This window comes from Drosophila sechellia, chromosome 3L (genome assembly GCF_004382195.2).
Source record: "Drosophila sechellia strain sech25 chromosome 3L, ASM438219v1, whole genome shotgun sequence".
NCBI lineage: Eukaryota > Metazoa > Arthropoda > Insecta > Diptera > Drosophilidae > Drosophila > Drosophila sechellia.
Genome location: NC_045951.1, coordinates 4,970,700 through 4,986,607, shown reverse-complemented (window position 1 = coordinate 4,986,607; position 15,908 = coordinate 4,970,700). Strand labels below are relative to the sequence as shown.

Genomic DNA, 15,908 nt, shown 5'->3' with positions numbered 1-15,908 from the left:
AAATTGAAATTTTATAGCCATCAAACATTTATGGCGGATCGTTTGATATTTGATTTGTGTGATTCCGGATTTGTGATTCGCTCGATTGACCCATCTCTCATAAATACCGACAGGGCGATTGAGGTGGTAATCAGTCATCAAGTGTCTGGTCTCGAGCTTGGCAAATAATTGCGAAAGGACGGGGCAAAAGTTTGCCCTCGAATTGCAATTGCTTGGGCGGCGTAATTGTTCTTTCGCAGCTTTTTCCCCTCTTGGCAAACAAACCGTAGAAGCTGGGGCATAAATTGGGCAAATTTTCCTTTGGCAGTGTCAAGACTTTTAATTGCAACAAAATAATTATGGCGCCCTGGGGCAAATTGCAAATTGGAAACTGCAACTCGACGCGGCGCCAAGAAAAGATGCTAAGCAGACTCCAGCTGCACTAACCGAAACACTCGCAAAATTAAAAGCAAATGAAACAAAAGGCAAACAATAGTGCCGAACAATAGAAAGCTGAAATTAGAATGGGTATACTGTGGATATTTTGGAAATAACCTATTAAAGGAGTACAGTAAGACAGTAAGTATAGTAAGATGTCTTATAAATGTCTTAAGTGTCTGGTAGGTATATTTTATATTTTATTTGAAACTTACTATTTTGGCCCACAAAAATCATTTACCTCCGAAAGTGTTCTTTTAGTATCAAATACTTTCAAACATCTTGGCGAAGTCTTAAAGGTCCTGCTGCTAAATAAAATGGCAATGACTGGACTTTACGAGCCAAGTTGCGTGCCCCGAAAAAGTGTGCGGCAATTTTTAAAGCGCATTTGGGTGAAAAGTCCGCAGCGAACCATTTAGCAGTTAGTTTTGAGCTTAAGCCATTTGCAGTTGTTGCTCGGCCTGGTTTATGCCAGTCTTTGATATGGATTTTGTCGCCGTTAGAGAAGTCCTTTTACGACTGCACCAAGTGTGCCGAAAGTTTGGCCAGGCTCCGACTCCGCTCCCTTCCCCTTAATCCGTACTCCTACCCCTCTAAAACAATGGGCCAAGTGCTCTGTTTCGTTTGTACCACCAGTGCGTGACGCATTCCGTCTGCACTTGAAACTTGAGATTTCCTCCCCTGGTTTTTAGCTCCCCCCTCCCGATTTTCCTCATGCAGGCGGCTGTTCTGTATCTGGCCAAGCTGCAAAGTGTTAGATAAAGTTTCGGCGCCACTTTGTTGACTTGCCAGACCAAAATGTGTGCTTAACTCCCTGGCTCCTCGTCTTTGTGCTCCTCCTCCACCACCACTTCCTCATCACCCGCATCCTCATTCATCGTCCTTGCCGCAGAAAAGTTATCGAAATGAAGATCGGTAGCGCTTGAAGCTGTATCGTGCCGAGTGGAACTTGATTTCGAGTGCATTTGATAAAGTTTATTAAACTCTAAAGTGCTGCGGATGGGCGGCTACTAGTCTTCAGCCGGATAAAGTGCATTAAAGAGCACAGCTCTAACTGGTTTAGTGACACAAATTGGAGAAGAGAAAGTAATTGTTTTCGGATATTCTGTTATAATTAAATTTCGGTTAAAAGTCAGACAAATTGAAAAGTGTGTGGTTAGGGGGGATGCTTGTTTATTATAAAATCAGGTACACGTATCCTCCTGCACAATGGTAGATCTAATAATAGTGAATCTTAATTGTACCAAGTTATTCCAAAGGATTTTCATCTTCAATGAAATCATGCATTCAGAATTCATCCTTAAATACTTATAGCAAACACGATATTTACCAGTGGACAATTTCCGCTTAATCCTATCTCGTAGAACCCCATTAATATTGGGACGTATTGATCCACTTATTTCACATATTCTCCATAAAACAGCACATAAGAAGCGTATCAAATTAAATAAATTACGTGATCTTATTAAACGTGTCTGGCTGGGCTGGGCTGTGCTGAATAGATGTCCTCTGGCCTAGACACAGTCCAAATGTGAGTTTATTTCCAGCCGACTGAACGTAACTAAGATTAACTGTTGCGCGGCAAACTCGAATGCCAAATGCTGCACCTCGAATTGGAGGCAGGTGGCAAAAAGCTGCACGTGTCCAGGACACAGGCACTGAATAGAGTTGGGAACTGGGAAGTGGTAGTGGTAGTGGTGGTGGGAGCCCAGATAGAGTCGCAGTTGGAGTCGGGGCTGGAAAATTAAGTGCCGCACAAGCAGCTGGAAATTTATATCAAAAAGTTAACGCAACGCGCAACCGCACCCAAAATCGAGACTAGTCCAAGTCCATTTAAAAGGAAGCCTTCTGTTGCCTGTTATTTGCTGATATATCACAGGAAGAAATTCTTGCTAAAAGCGGTGTCAAATATATTATACAAAAATAAGTCTAAAATAATTTAATAAATTTAAATTGTGATTAATTTTCAATTTTCTATTCATGTATATTTTATTCAAACCTTAGCAGTCTAAATATAAGCAAAGCGTTGCACTGTTGTTTGCTTCATACTATTAGACACCTTTAATTAATATTTTAAGTTGATACCACTTTCTGGTAAATAAATAGAATATTTGCATAACTTTTTCTTCAGTGCATGCAACACCTCCCTCCAGCAGGGATCCTTTCTTGGCGCGTGTATAAATCTTGCGCTGGTTTTATTTGGCTTAATGACCAGACGTGCACGGCTCCATAATTTACAGGGGGTGGGTGGTTCAGTTCGCTTTCATGTAGATGAGCCACCGGCAGACAAAGTAGGCAAAGTCTGGGCTCCGCTTCTTGGCCCGGCCATTTGTATCCTTGTATCCGGAGCAGTGTAGTTGTATTGCCTTCTGTGTGTGTCGGTGCTACTTGAGGCAACATGTTGCGCTTTTACTGCGCGGGACTTTTGCGCAGGAGGGGAAGTGTCTACTTTGTCTTACTTTGCGCTACTTTGTTGCGGCTTTTAACAGAAATCCTTTGGCCACGATTCAGAAGCTTTCGCTCACCTGAACGCGCTGATTATCTGCTTGGACCCCAATGGTAATTATGGTACCCGGGGACAGACAGAAGCGCCTGTCCTGCACCGGGGAGAAATCATAAGAAATGCCCATCGCCCTGCTTTGAGTAAATCTCATAATTTATTTAATTGTATTTTAGTGTGTGCAATAAATTTATATTAGTGGACCCGAGTTCCAGCACCCGCATATGGCCAACCGCAAAAAGTGCGAGGGGGTGGGGTTGAGCCACTGGAAGTGGAAGGGGAATGTGGATAGATACAATGAGGACACCAAGCGTAACAATATAATAGAGGCCAACCCCTAAAGTCATATATCTAGGGGTGTGTGTGTGCGAGTGTGTGTGCGAGTGCGAACAATGACTGACCAAATATTGACATAAATGTCAAACTCAAATTAGAGCTCAGGGTCAAGGGTCGACCCTTCGCCGGCGCAGCCACCAGCAGCCACTCGAACAATGAATGCAAGTTGCCGGTTTTGGGTTCGGGTTCGGATTCGGGAGTGGGCTCTCAGCTCTAATCCTAAACAAACAGGGGAGAACGGAACTCAACAGAACAGACACTTCACCCATTATGCAATAAAACAATATCGCGTGGGAGGGGTAGAAAGCAGTACACAGAAAAATAAAATAGTAAGATCAATTGTGGGTTTATTTTGGACTGAGCTCAGGTATTTTATGTAAGATGCTGGGGTAAGAGTTATACAAGCTATAAACCATACAAGACCTGCTAAGCTCTCTTTAAATTTGTTATTTAATATACATATAACTGAAATGCAAATATAATTTCAGCTATATTGAAATAATTTATTTCCGTGTACAGCAGCGATAGATATATTGAAGACTAAGGTCCGCAAGCATATTGGAATTGTTTGATAAGCAAATGCCAGGCCGGGGAATCCGGGCACAGTGCATTGGATTAGCGTTAAGTACTGCTCTGCGGGGGCGATTGGATGGTATAATAGCTGACTGAAAATGAGCAAATTGCACGCTAATGCAAGGCATTATGCTTTTGGATCGTACGGAATATCCTTTTCCCCCTTCTGTTTGCCTTTGGTGGTGGCTTTTGTTCGGTTTTTGGCTCGAAGCTGCGTTATTTCACCTTTAATCCGCACTTAGTGCTTGGCACACAGATGGCGGGAGCACCGCCGTTTCAGTGGCACCACCACAACCACCACCACCACTGCCACCCACACTTCAACCACCGCTGCAAATGCATTCCATTCATTATGCACCACATCGAGCACCACGCTCCCTTCGAATCCGCTGCTACATTGCCATTGATGTGGATGCGAGTCGGTGGACTTGTTTATTTCCCGGCATCATGCCTAGTCCACTTTCGCATTTCTTCAAGGGTGGCTAAAAGGTATCGGGTTCAAGGTTCAATACCGCCGCTTGAGCCGAGAACAATAAAATTTATCCCGCAGAAGTGGCTGCTGATCGAGGGGGTGTTGTGCGTATAGGCTTAATGGGATACCAGCTAAATGGGTTACAAAAGTGACTACTTATACCCAACTCCATGTCCTTATAATTGGTTTTTCCTAAACCTGGTAGACTGTCCATCTGCACAAGTTAATATGAAATCCATTTAACAGAAGACTTAAGATTTCTGATATAAATTTAAATGAATTTTTAGTGCAATATCTAACAATAATTACTGCCTTTTATTTGAAATTTATAACAATTTAAAAACCAACATTGAGATACGATAGACATTAGTTTTTGACCTAATTTGTGTTCGGTGAACTGCTAATTTTCCTCTATGGGCAAGTGCATAATTTGGAAGCAAAACAATAGCCCATCAGCTGAACGTAAATATTTGATCAACGCAATAATTAGTAGAAATTACAGATTAATGAATATTTAATCAGAAGTTCACTAGTCACTAGTCGAAACTGTTGTCGAACCGAGATAAGGAAATTGGTTTTCATCTCTCTGAAAGCAAAGTGAAAGGAACTCGAGTTAATTGACAGGTTGACTGCATGACTGCGGCCAAAATTCTTCTCCTGAGCTGCATATGTACTTAAAATAATAGCCAGCCCAAATTAATTGAGTTACATTATGCATTAGTGCGTCTCTGTGAGTCAAACCCCAAAACAGCAGCAGCAACAATGCATCAGTTGGCAAGTGAAGCCGAAATATTTCACAGCCATCCGAGCTGCTTGAATTGCCAAAATGCAATTGGAATTACAACGGTCGCCACAGAGGGGTCACACAGATACACACCCACACACGCATACACTCGGGCACTAACTGACATGCTAAATATTGTATACATCTTGTGCATTGTGTCCATGTGGCAAATAATTATGGCATTAATATTCCTATGCAAATATATGTGCACAGTGCTTTGTTCGCCGTATCTCGGCATCCGTGACATACAATCCGCCTGTTTGGCTTCGGTGGCTGGGGGTCGGGCAGGGCATGTGTTCATTAATACAATTATGACCGCAACAGGCGTGGGGCATAAACACGACTCAATCCCTAAGTGAAACCATGCAGGAAACATATTTATACTCGAAAAAAATTCTTCGAATTACAAAATCCAGCTGACCTAAGACATTTTTCAATTTTCATGCTCCATCTAAAAATCACCAAATAGCTTTAGCTTTGTTCCGCAAACATTAACTTCACACTTTTAACATGGTAATTTTAAAATTCAGTAATTTTTTCCCATTGCTAAATGTGTTTGATGCTAACACACAAGAATTTAGGATCCCTTTTCATAAATTGCGGATTCTGACTTTATCTTTTATCCGCTCGTTTTTTGGCCGCCGAATTGGTGAAGTAAGCTCCATTAGTGAGTTTTGTTTAATCGCATCAGCCAGCCGAAAATCCAAATCAACGCCAGCTGCAGCAGCAGCAGCTTCCTCCGGGCAGGCCGAAATGTATAATCAAGCAGGTACAGACTGTTAATGGATCTAATACCCCATATCCCGTATTCCGTATTCGGTACTCCCGGACTCCCTGCTCCATTGCAACAAAGACCACCCAATGGCACCCCTTCTAAGCACAGATTTGGTTCGCTCTAATGAGCTCTGCGTGCAGCTTAAGGGCAACTGTAGCACGGCTGCTTCTATTTGCGGCACTTTGGCAATATGTGGCTAAAATTACTTGCAACTGCCGCCGGCAGGGTGCAGATACATCAACAACAGATGCATTTTAATTGGAATACCGAAACAGCGAGTAATAGCGCACATCGAAAAAAAGAATAGTAGAGCAAACAAAAAGGCGGCGACTGCCCAATTAGAAGCCTATTAGTGGTAACCACCACCCCAACACCACCCTCTTACAATCGGAACTGCTCCATTGTTGCTGGCAATTTTACCAGGACGAAACAGAGCGCCCAAAGCTAGCCAACAAATTATGCCAAATGGCTAATGAATAAATATCTGCAACCAGCACTCTACTCCCGTCCGCCGGATAGTTGGCATCCTTTGAGATGCACTAAAGAAAATGGAAGAGTGCCTTAAAACTTTATTGAAATATTTAAAAAATATTTAAAGTCCATTGAATGTACAGTAAAAAGTTATCTAACTTGCAGGAATATATGAAACGTGAATGTAACATGTAAGAAAAAGTATTTTTAGTTGGTTTAATAAAATTATTTCAAAAATCGAATATCTTTATAGTCTTAAATATCATTTATAACATTTAAATTTTTTTATTTGTAGCTTAAAACAATGCAGTTGCACTCATGTTTCTTGATTGCAAAAAATAATGTTTCTACTGACATTTGAATATTTCCAGCTTTTTTTAATATACATGCCTCTCTGATATAGGTTACAATGGGGTAAACGATATTAAAATTTAATTTTTCCCCCTTTGTTTATCCTCTAGTTAAAAAACGTATTTATCATTTTTATTTGCTGCCGCGTTGTTGGCGTTGAAGTTGCACTTATGAGAGAGCTCGGCGAAAAGCGCAAACACGGGCAAAAAGCGGCAAATGCAGTTTTGTATATCGCTCGGTGCCTGTGTAATTGTATCTGTGTGTACTCTGTGGCATGCCACATAAACTTGATGCTGCTGCTGTGTGATATTTTAGCATTGAGCAGATCTCAATCCCCCAGCATCGCATCTCGCAACCCCCTCGCTCTCGGGGATATTTAAATCCTTGTTCCTACGCAGGGATAGCTGTTACGCCGGCAAGGACTCGACTCAGTTGGCTTTTGTATGCGCATTAATGCAACGACTCTCATGTTTATTCACACACAAATTTGCAGCGAATACAACGCACAGCAACTGCGGTGATAGCGGGATGCATTCGCAATTCCACACAGAAGCCCGGACTCGGATACACTCGCACTTGGCTGGAGCAATCTGCTGGCAAATGCGCTTTACATTTTGCACACGCTAATACAATTTAATGGTCGCATTAATTTGGCGCATCTGTTGCATTTTAAAACACGCACACACAGCCACAGTATGTACGAACACCCACACAGTTACGCAGATACTCAGATACTCAGATACACGGATGCACAGATACACAGATGCACAGATACAGATACACGTTCAAGGAGCGGCAGGCAACCGCAGGATACTTTGCTCACTTTGTTGTCGGCGGGGGAGGTTAAAGCATTTGCCAACTGCAAATAAAGTTGCGCTCAGCTAAATATTAATTCTAACCAAGTTAGGGGAAACTACTTTAATGGCGGGGGCGTGGCAGCCGCACAACTGCTTAATCCTTAGCTCTGTGTAGTAGTCGGAATGAAGATTGAGATACATGCGCTCGGCACCAGGCAAAAAAGCCCTGATATATGCCACCAGCAGGCAATAACCGTTCTACATCTTCTTGTTTTCACCAATGAACGCTCAAATGGTAACTTTATATTGGAACACCAAAAAAATAGGATCGAAATCGTATCTTGATTAAAAATATTACATCATAAGAATATGGATAAAAAAAGTAAGTTTTAAAACATGAAACAAAGATAGAAAACCACTATATATTAATAGCTAAATTCAGTTATTTTTTTTGACAAAAACTTATATTAGTATTTGCATTAGAAACTTGATCGATTCAAAACACGTAGTACAGCGAACCCTCTTCATTGGAATCGCAAATGCGTGGCAAGTTTGTTATTGCTGCCAATTAGGTTGCATTCTGTTTGTGCCAATGTTTGCATATTATTTCTGCCCAATTTGCATTGATGCAATATTGTCCATGTCCCGCGCAGCACTCCCCCGCTCCCCCCTCACCTACCCTCAACATGGCGGCGTCAAATGCAGAAAATGTCAAAATTTAAATATTGAAAGTGACGTTGGCGGGCAAAAACCCCTCGTGTTTCGGGCGTCGCACTAAGCGGATAAGCGCTTGTTAAATTTTTAATGCGTTGCATAATTTTTAGTTCGGTGTGGATATTTTGCACACAATATGTACGTACTATATGTTCGTATATTTTAATTCGAGTGGCGGATGTGAAACGCAGCATGAGTGCTGGCTGCATTTGAAATGAGCCGCATGTGGCGATGGCCGATTAAGCCCGGCTTAGAAGCTACACATTCCTCATTTCGCACTCGACAATGATCCATTTATTTGCACTGTCAGCGATGGTGGGGGGAGGGGAAGGAGGTGAATGGGAATTTATATTAATTATAATTTTCACAGCCATGTCTTCCCATCAATTATCAGAGTTTGTCCGCCGGCTCAGTTCTCTTTTCAGCTCTTTTCTGCTCTGCGCATTTAAATTTTTCCCCTGCAAAGTCCTTGATAAACATTTTTCAATTAATTTTTATTTGCTGCCGACGACATTTCTTTGTCCACACACGCGCATATATTTATGTATGTATGTTGCTGCGTGCACATCAGCAGCAGCAACATCACCGCCTTTATGTGTTTCACGTATTTCTTTAACGGATTTCCACTTGTCTCACTTTTTGAGAAAAACTTGTCGAGATGGCACTCGCATTGTCAAGCCCACTCACACACAGACATTCGCAGATAAGGCGAGGCAGACAGAGAGAAAATCTTACACGCTCGGGAATAATGGAGAATGGGCAGCAACGGTGCGTAAAAAATGCTCCTGGAGCAGGGAAGCACTTCAGATGCGCTAGCCCAAATTGGGGGGCTTGATAAACGCAAAAGATACTTCAAATTAAATATATAAAACGTTTTAAAATATAAATTCAAATCTTAAAAAGATCGTTAGCCTGCTTGAAGGCAATGATTTTATTTTAAATCAAATTACCCTGGAGATATATATCTCAGAATCAGATTTTATCGCATAGAAACAGTATCGAATCAACAGTAAACAAAACTAACAAAAATGTTTAGCCGTATCCTAAAACCAAGCCTAGTTTTATGTAGGAGGGTGAGCACTACCGCATCCAATCGCTACAAGGATCCGATTTACCAGATTTTCCTGGACAAGGTGCGTGAGTATCGGCTGAAGAGTCCCAAAGGAAAGCCCGTAGATCCTGGTCCGGAATTCGATGCGGAGCTGAAGGAAGTCACTGAGCGCCTGGCTCTTCAATACGGCGGCGGTGAGGGCGTGGATATGCTCGAGTTTCCGAAATTCAAGTTGCCCGATATTGATATTGATCCTATTTCGGTTGATGATTTGTAAGTTGCACTTAAATTGGAGAACGTTTTTATAAAAATATAACTATTTACTTAGACCAGAGAACCAACCAAAGCCTGAGAAAGAGAATAAAGATAAAGAAGTAAAGGCCAAAGAAAAGGGTGGTGAAAAAGAAGTGAAAGCCAAAGATGGCAAGAAAACTGATGAACCAAAGGGGAAGGATGAAAAGGACAAAAAAAAGTAGATCATCACCAAAAATAATCGTTATAAATGCTGTTTAAATTTTCGCACAATTCTTAATACTTTTGCATTGAATTAAAAATTATAAAATGTTTATGTTACAAGAAAATGGATTTAAATGCCTGCGGATTCGAGCTACCCGTTTGGAGCTGTTCCAGGATATACCCGAAATATTTATTAAGCACATACATGCATAAGCAGCACTCACACACACACACACATGCTTTTACCATGTTAAGTAATTCCTTAAACAACACAACAGGTCGCCGCCATTCGCATGGCCTTGTCCCTCCCCTTGGTCCTTCGTCCTTTGGCGCTTCCCCATGCCACATGCCCCATCCCACCCCCTTCCATTTTTTCCGTGTAACTGACGCTGAGTGGCAGACACACAGATACTCACATAAGCAAATTGAATTTAATGCTTTCTGCTGTTGCTCTTGATAAAACGAAGGAAAGCGAGAGGCAGCGTGTAAAGGACGAGCGCGGGAGCGAGAAAAACAAATCAAGAGACGTCGCGAAGGAAATAAAAGCCAAACGCACAAATAAATACGCACAAGTACATAAATTTAAATTATTTTCGTGGCCTGCCCTCGCTTTCATTTATGCTTTTTTATTTTATTATGCCGCTCCGCTACAGTCGGCCTCAAGGATCCAAGGATCCGGCATTTGACTACGGTCCAGACGTCCTGGCACACTTTCTGAATGCCATACGAGTATCTCGCAGTGCGTTTGTATCTGTACCCGTGTATCTGTGTCTATATCTCTGGTACCGTTGCTGTTAATCTGTATCTGTAGCTCTGTGTCCTGTAACTGTGGCAGCGCATCTTCAGCTGTCTCTTAGCGAACTATGCGGCCGCATCGAGCAAACAACTACACCAACACACCGAAGACGTCCTTGGTCCTTGTGTAAGGCATGTTAACTGGGATTTGACAGCTCGTAAATAATATTTCGCTTGTTTGTTGGCTCCGCACAACGAGAGCAACGTCTTGCACAAGGTTGAAACAAAGACAGGGGTCTGGGTTGGGGGTTTAATTTAAAAGATAATAAAAGTTATTATTCTCGAAGTAAACCTGAGGCTTTATACATTTATTTGGCTTCTAAATAGTTCAATAGAATTTAAAATTGATATATTATAATCAATCAAACAGAAACAGCGTTTAATAATATCCTTTGTATCATATATCCAAACCTTAATAAATCTAATTAATCATAAGTTACACACAAATTGTCATAGTAAATTATCAGTAAATATTTTTTAATTATAATTATCTTCCGCTATCTAAAATTAATTGTTTTTTTTTGGCATTTTGAATCACTGTAACCTATTCGATGGCAGCCATGTGAAAACGAGAAACGCATTTAATTTTTAAGCTGCTCCTTCTTGGCTCTGCTTGTTAAACAGTCTTTTTACATGACATGTGTGGGCGGTGGTTGGTTGGTTGGTTCATCCGAGGAGTCAGATTCTGATTCGAATGAGATGCGGTGGCTGGATGCTGGCTGGTTGCTGGCTGGTTGCTGGCTGTCCTGGCATGTCCCGATTTTTCGGGCCCAGGCCGCCACTCTCATTATGCGCACTCTCCTCGTTGCCGGCTTATTAAATTTTCATAAAGCACAGGCGCTCGTAAAAATTGTGCTCGGCCGCTTTTAAGCGCAAGTGGATTAAGATTAAAGCTACGAGGAAAATGACTTCAAAGGCGAACGAGCCGTAATTAAAGCCATGAAAACTGTCCGCAATTCGATTGCCGAAAACTGAATTAAACTGCCAACTCGACCGCCCAAGAAATAAGAGAAGTTGGGAACTTAAGGAGAAGCCAGCAGAACTGGAAACCACAGAAGGAATTGGGACTTCACCCACCGGATCCGCTCAACTGGAAGAAGATGATGGCGATGACGAGGCGGTGAGAGATATCTAAGGTCGCTTTCCCGCTTTTCTGAACCACACACAGACACATGTCCGTGGCTCACATATATGTGGATATATAGACGTGGATATATATATATATATGTATGTATATATATCTGGCCGCTGGCTGTGCTGAAAGTGAAGCATCTTGTGCAATGTAAACGAAACGTAGCCGATAAAAATAATACGAGAGGCAATTTCGATTTATTGACAGGTGCTCGACTTTATTGAAACGTTTAACTTGAAAACCGATGCGAAAGGAGGCTCGCTCCATACATATAGATACATATATGTATGTAGTAAGTGAGCACATGCAAAATTGTGCAAAACGATAAAAATTATGTGAATTTCGTTGTGATTTATCGCTGTGAGCCGGGGCGGTGCCCGGGTTTTATGTGCCCAGATTTATGGCTCCTTCGCCTCGCCCAGGATGTGCATTCGAATTTTGGACAAATTTAATTACACTTTTACCTTGTGTGTCTTGTGCGGATCAGCCACGCACTATTTGTCATTTTGCCCGGAACCCATAAATTCCGATGTGCATTTAATTTTGCCGAGCCGCACGTACGCATCAATGCCTGGGCATTATTTAATAATGAAAATTGAATAGTCCTAATGCAACCTGATGACAAAGTGGGTCCAGGTGGATATATAAGTGTGTATATGTGTGTATATGTGTGTATATGGTGTGGCATGTGAGTGTGTGCAGGACACGTGCCACTTGAACACACACGCACTAACACACAGGATACACGGGATACACAGGACGCCCCTCCAATTGTGGTTTTCCTTTTGTCGCTTCCGTTTCCGCATAATTTTTGCAAGCGGAAAACTTGAGAGCGCTGCGCTAACAAAAACATTTGTTGAAACGGAAGACGGCAAACGCAGACAAAGGCGACGGTTTACCGGCAAGATAGAGCACTAAGACCCCCTTTAAGCTTACGTAATTTGGTCTCCCGAACTCAAGTCCAAAATACAGGAACTGCGAAATGCGGGCACGTACATACAAGCAGGTGAGCAGGAGAGCCGGAGAGCACCAAAAATGCCCAAGTTCCACTTCATTTTCCCGGAGGCGAGCGCTCCACAAAGGTTGCATGTGATTTGTGTCAACGGCGGAGTCGCGCTCCAGGATACGTTCCAGACTATATATTATGCCGCCGGGCGACAGTTACAACAATAAAACATTTCGGATGCCTCCTTGTCTTGTCGCTCGTCCTCTGCCCCCTGTTATCCTTCTGTTGGTCCTGCCGCATCCACATCCACATCCACGCACCTGGCCAAAAGGGCTGAGCCTGAGCCTTGGTTCGTAATGAACGATGCCTGGCATTTTCTTGTTATTTTTTCATGCCGCAGCCGGCGGGCGGACGACGGGCGACATTATCCTTGTAGTTAATGTGGGCGCCTTTTGCAGGCTGCGCACGCACTGCCTCCCACCTGCGGGCACAGTGGGGCAAAGCTATTTATAGAACTGCTCACAATAAAATTAGCTCGTAAAAATCACTTGACAATAAATAAGAACAAGCTATTGGTGAATAATGGTGTTAAAAGCTTGTACAAGTATATGGTTATTCCTCAAAAGTTTCCAATGTGGGTTTCTTTCAATCCTCTAATTCCACTGTTTATTTCGCCTCCAGCTTGATGTCCTGAATGGCAGTATGCCTTATGGCGAAGATAATGGCGCCGCAGTGTCCTTTATCCTTCACCAGATCCGGCATGCCGCGCCCACAGACTTGGCTTGGTGGTTGACTTGCAAATAACGCGTCAAGCATACGCACCGTGCGCCGTGGACTGCAGGTGCTGCCTACGGCGTGCGGAAGTGACAATGAGAACGCATTTAAAATTCATTAATTGGACGCATTTCCTGCTGAACGAAGCCGATCTTCCAGCCTGCTGGCGCCTTATTACTTACTTCATTCATTCGTATGCTGTAATTGTGGGCATTTGGTCATTTCATTCTGCATTCTGCCGCCCTTTCAATGCGATTTTTAAGGCTTCCTCGAGCCGAAAACTTTACTTCACACTGCATAAATTAATTGAGTCTTCAAACAACGGACTGTGTCTGCGGCTTGGCTTCTCTCCGAGGCGATAGTGTGTGCAGTTCTTGTGTGTGTTGGGAATCCTGTCTTCGTGGGCAACCGCACCATCAAAAACTTTTGCAGCCGGCTCCTCGAGTCTTGGCTGCAGCGTCTAATGCATTTTTCATGCCCAGTTTGAATGGAAGCCTCAGCGTCTGCTCTGATGCAATCGAATTAAAATTTATGACAAAACCATTAACAAAGTTGCCCCTTTCTTTCGCTCTTGCATCAGGGTCACATGCAAAACTTTATCGACTTTTTTATATAGCGATTTTAGATTTAAGAGACTCTCGGTGGTTGCATCGATTTAAGCGTCGACAGCAATTAGTTAATAAATAACTTACATTTTGGCTAGTATCTGCATCTGATAACTAGTGGAATACGATGCTCGGGCATCAGTTAAAAATAAAACGTTAGCTGAAACAAATATACGTCTTAAAATAACTCAATGCACCAAGTGGTATGCTGAGGTATTTGACTTGCTACATTTATTTACAGACAATGAAATAACCAGCAGCTATGTTTCGTCCGCGTGGCTATAAATGTTTGATGGCTTTCGAACCGGGCTCCGTTTTATGCCATGTTCTATTTGCGCATACCACAGATGTCTGGCCAAGCGGCCGACAATGGCCTCCGAGGGCCGAGTTCGAGTTGGAGTTCCAGACCCAGGTCCCAAGTTCCCAGTTCCAAGTCCAAAGCAAACGGCTCGAGTGTGCCGGCATCTCAGACATCTCACGATCTCAAGACGGCGACGCTGCGTGGGCCTGTGTCCTGCGACTGCCGGCCTGTTATCCTTGCCATCCTGCGAGTCTGGACGAAGCGATAAAACGCTTCACTGTTCACTTATTGGCTGGGCGTGAGGAATTTTTATATTAATTTATTGGTCTGGCTCTGGTGAAAGTCAGTGGGCCGGCAATCGGCTGGCTTTTAAATTATGAATCGAATCGGAACTGAAAGAAAACCTGTCGAACCAGCGACTTCCACGCTGCCAGATTTCCTTCTTTTTTCATAAATTTTATTTTTATAAAAATTTGTTTTTTTCAGTTTCATTCCTGCCGGATTCGGTTTTAATGGCTTTTTAAATGCCAACTGATAAATGGCCAGGCTGCATGACAAATGAGATTTCCGCTCCGGCTTGGGCGTAAAGTGTTCCTGTTATTATTGGTGGAGCATTTTCCATTTCCATTTTGGTGCCCAGCGGATTATTAACTTATATGGCAAGGAGCTCATTAATAATTCGCTTATAAAGTGAGCTGGCAAAGGGCACCTCTCAATGTGCCAAAGATTAAACAAAGGTCCTTACCGACAAGCTCGTTTCGCTCACAAGCTTTTGTTGTAAAATATTGCGCATACGCCACTTGGTCCCTGGAGGTCGTCGAAATTAAATGCAAAATAACAACAAGTCACACAGTCATCTTTGCAGGCACTTAGCTTTTGCCTCTGAACTTTTCTTACGGGTTTTCCTTTATTCGTTTTTTTTTTTTTTTTGGTAGCACAAAGGACACGGACAAGTTGGCAGGACACAAGCAAACTGAAGTTTTCGCGTAATTTCACGTATTTTGTGCAAATACGCTCAAATATGCCACACAACAAGCGGGCCAACAAAACAAAACTGTTTTCTTTCTCCCTGACCTGCCAAGTTTCCTTACTTCCCCTCGGATTTTGGCTGGCTTTCATCCACGGTTCTGTCTGGGGACTGTTGTCAGTTTTTACGTAAAATTAAATTTTATTTATTCATACATTATTGTATTAATGCTTCTGTCATGCGATTGGAAGATACAATACCATGTGAAAAAACAGCATGCTCAGGCAAATAAGTTCAACGTTGTTATATTCAATAAGTGAAATTGATCTTATCATGTGAATAGTTGTTCGAAATAATTTTGGCACAGTCCTTTCGAGCACGAATGTCTTATTATAGGATTTCCCCCATTTATGGCAATACACTTTAAATCAACTAATTGGAATCACTCAATCACTTTTCTCTCCCCGACTTGTTTATTTTTTTGCTTTGGCAAATACGAACGAAAAGTGCAACATCACTTCTATTTGTTTTTGAGCACTGCTTGGGGGGTAAACAATGAGGCTGCATTTTCAATAAGTCGGATGGAGAGCGACAAGGAAAATCTTAAATGGATTAAAAACCAATGGAAATTAAATTGAATTTACCCAAGTAGAAGCAATGGTGCCCCTCCTGCGTTGGCTTACGATTTTAC

At 42.4% G+C, this 15,908-nt stretch overlaps 1 protein-coding gene and 1 long non-coding RNA gene across 3 annotated transcripts in view; both read left to right on the top strand.

The window, feature by feature from the left end:
• Nucleotides 1–15,908, top strand: part of LOC116801182 — a 77,693-nt gene that overhangs the window by 43,583 nt on the left and 18,202 nt on the right. The gene's annotated exons all lie outside the window — the stretch shown is intronic.
• On the top strand, nucleotides 9,155–9,795 carry LOC6610848 (ATP synthase-coupling factor 6, mitochondrial). 2 transcript variants are annotated; one of them, XM_032719283.1, is made up of 3 exons: nucleotides 9,155–9,263; nucleotides 9,324–9,514; nucleotides 9,570–9,795. In XM_032719283.1, exons 1-3 carry the CDS (start codon nucleotides 9,219–9,221, stop codon nucleotides 9,715–9,717), a joined length of 384 nt encoding a protein of 127 aa, XP_032575174.1. In that variant the 5' UTR covers nucleotides 9,155–9,218; the 3' UTR covers nucleotides 9,718–9,795. The 2 variants fall into 2 exon arrangements, with proteins under 2 accessions (XP_032575174.1, XP_002035414.1); XM_002035378.2 differs by having other exon boundaries at nucleotides 9,155–9,514.

Excerpts from the sequence above, each read along its gene's own strand:
- LOC6610848 (XM_002035378.2), top strand. The coding sequence starts at position 9,219 with ATGTTTAGCCGTATCCTAAAACCAAGCCTAGTTTTATGTAGGAGGGTG. Across the intron at positions 9,515-9,569 it reads CCTATTTCGGTTGATGATTT|ACCAGAGAACCAACCAAAGC; the intron begins GTAAGTTGCACT and ends CTATTTACTTAG.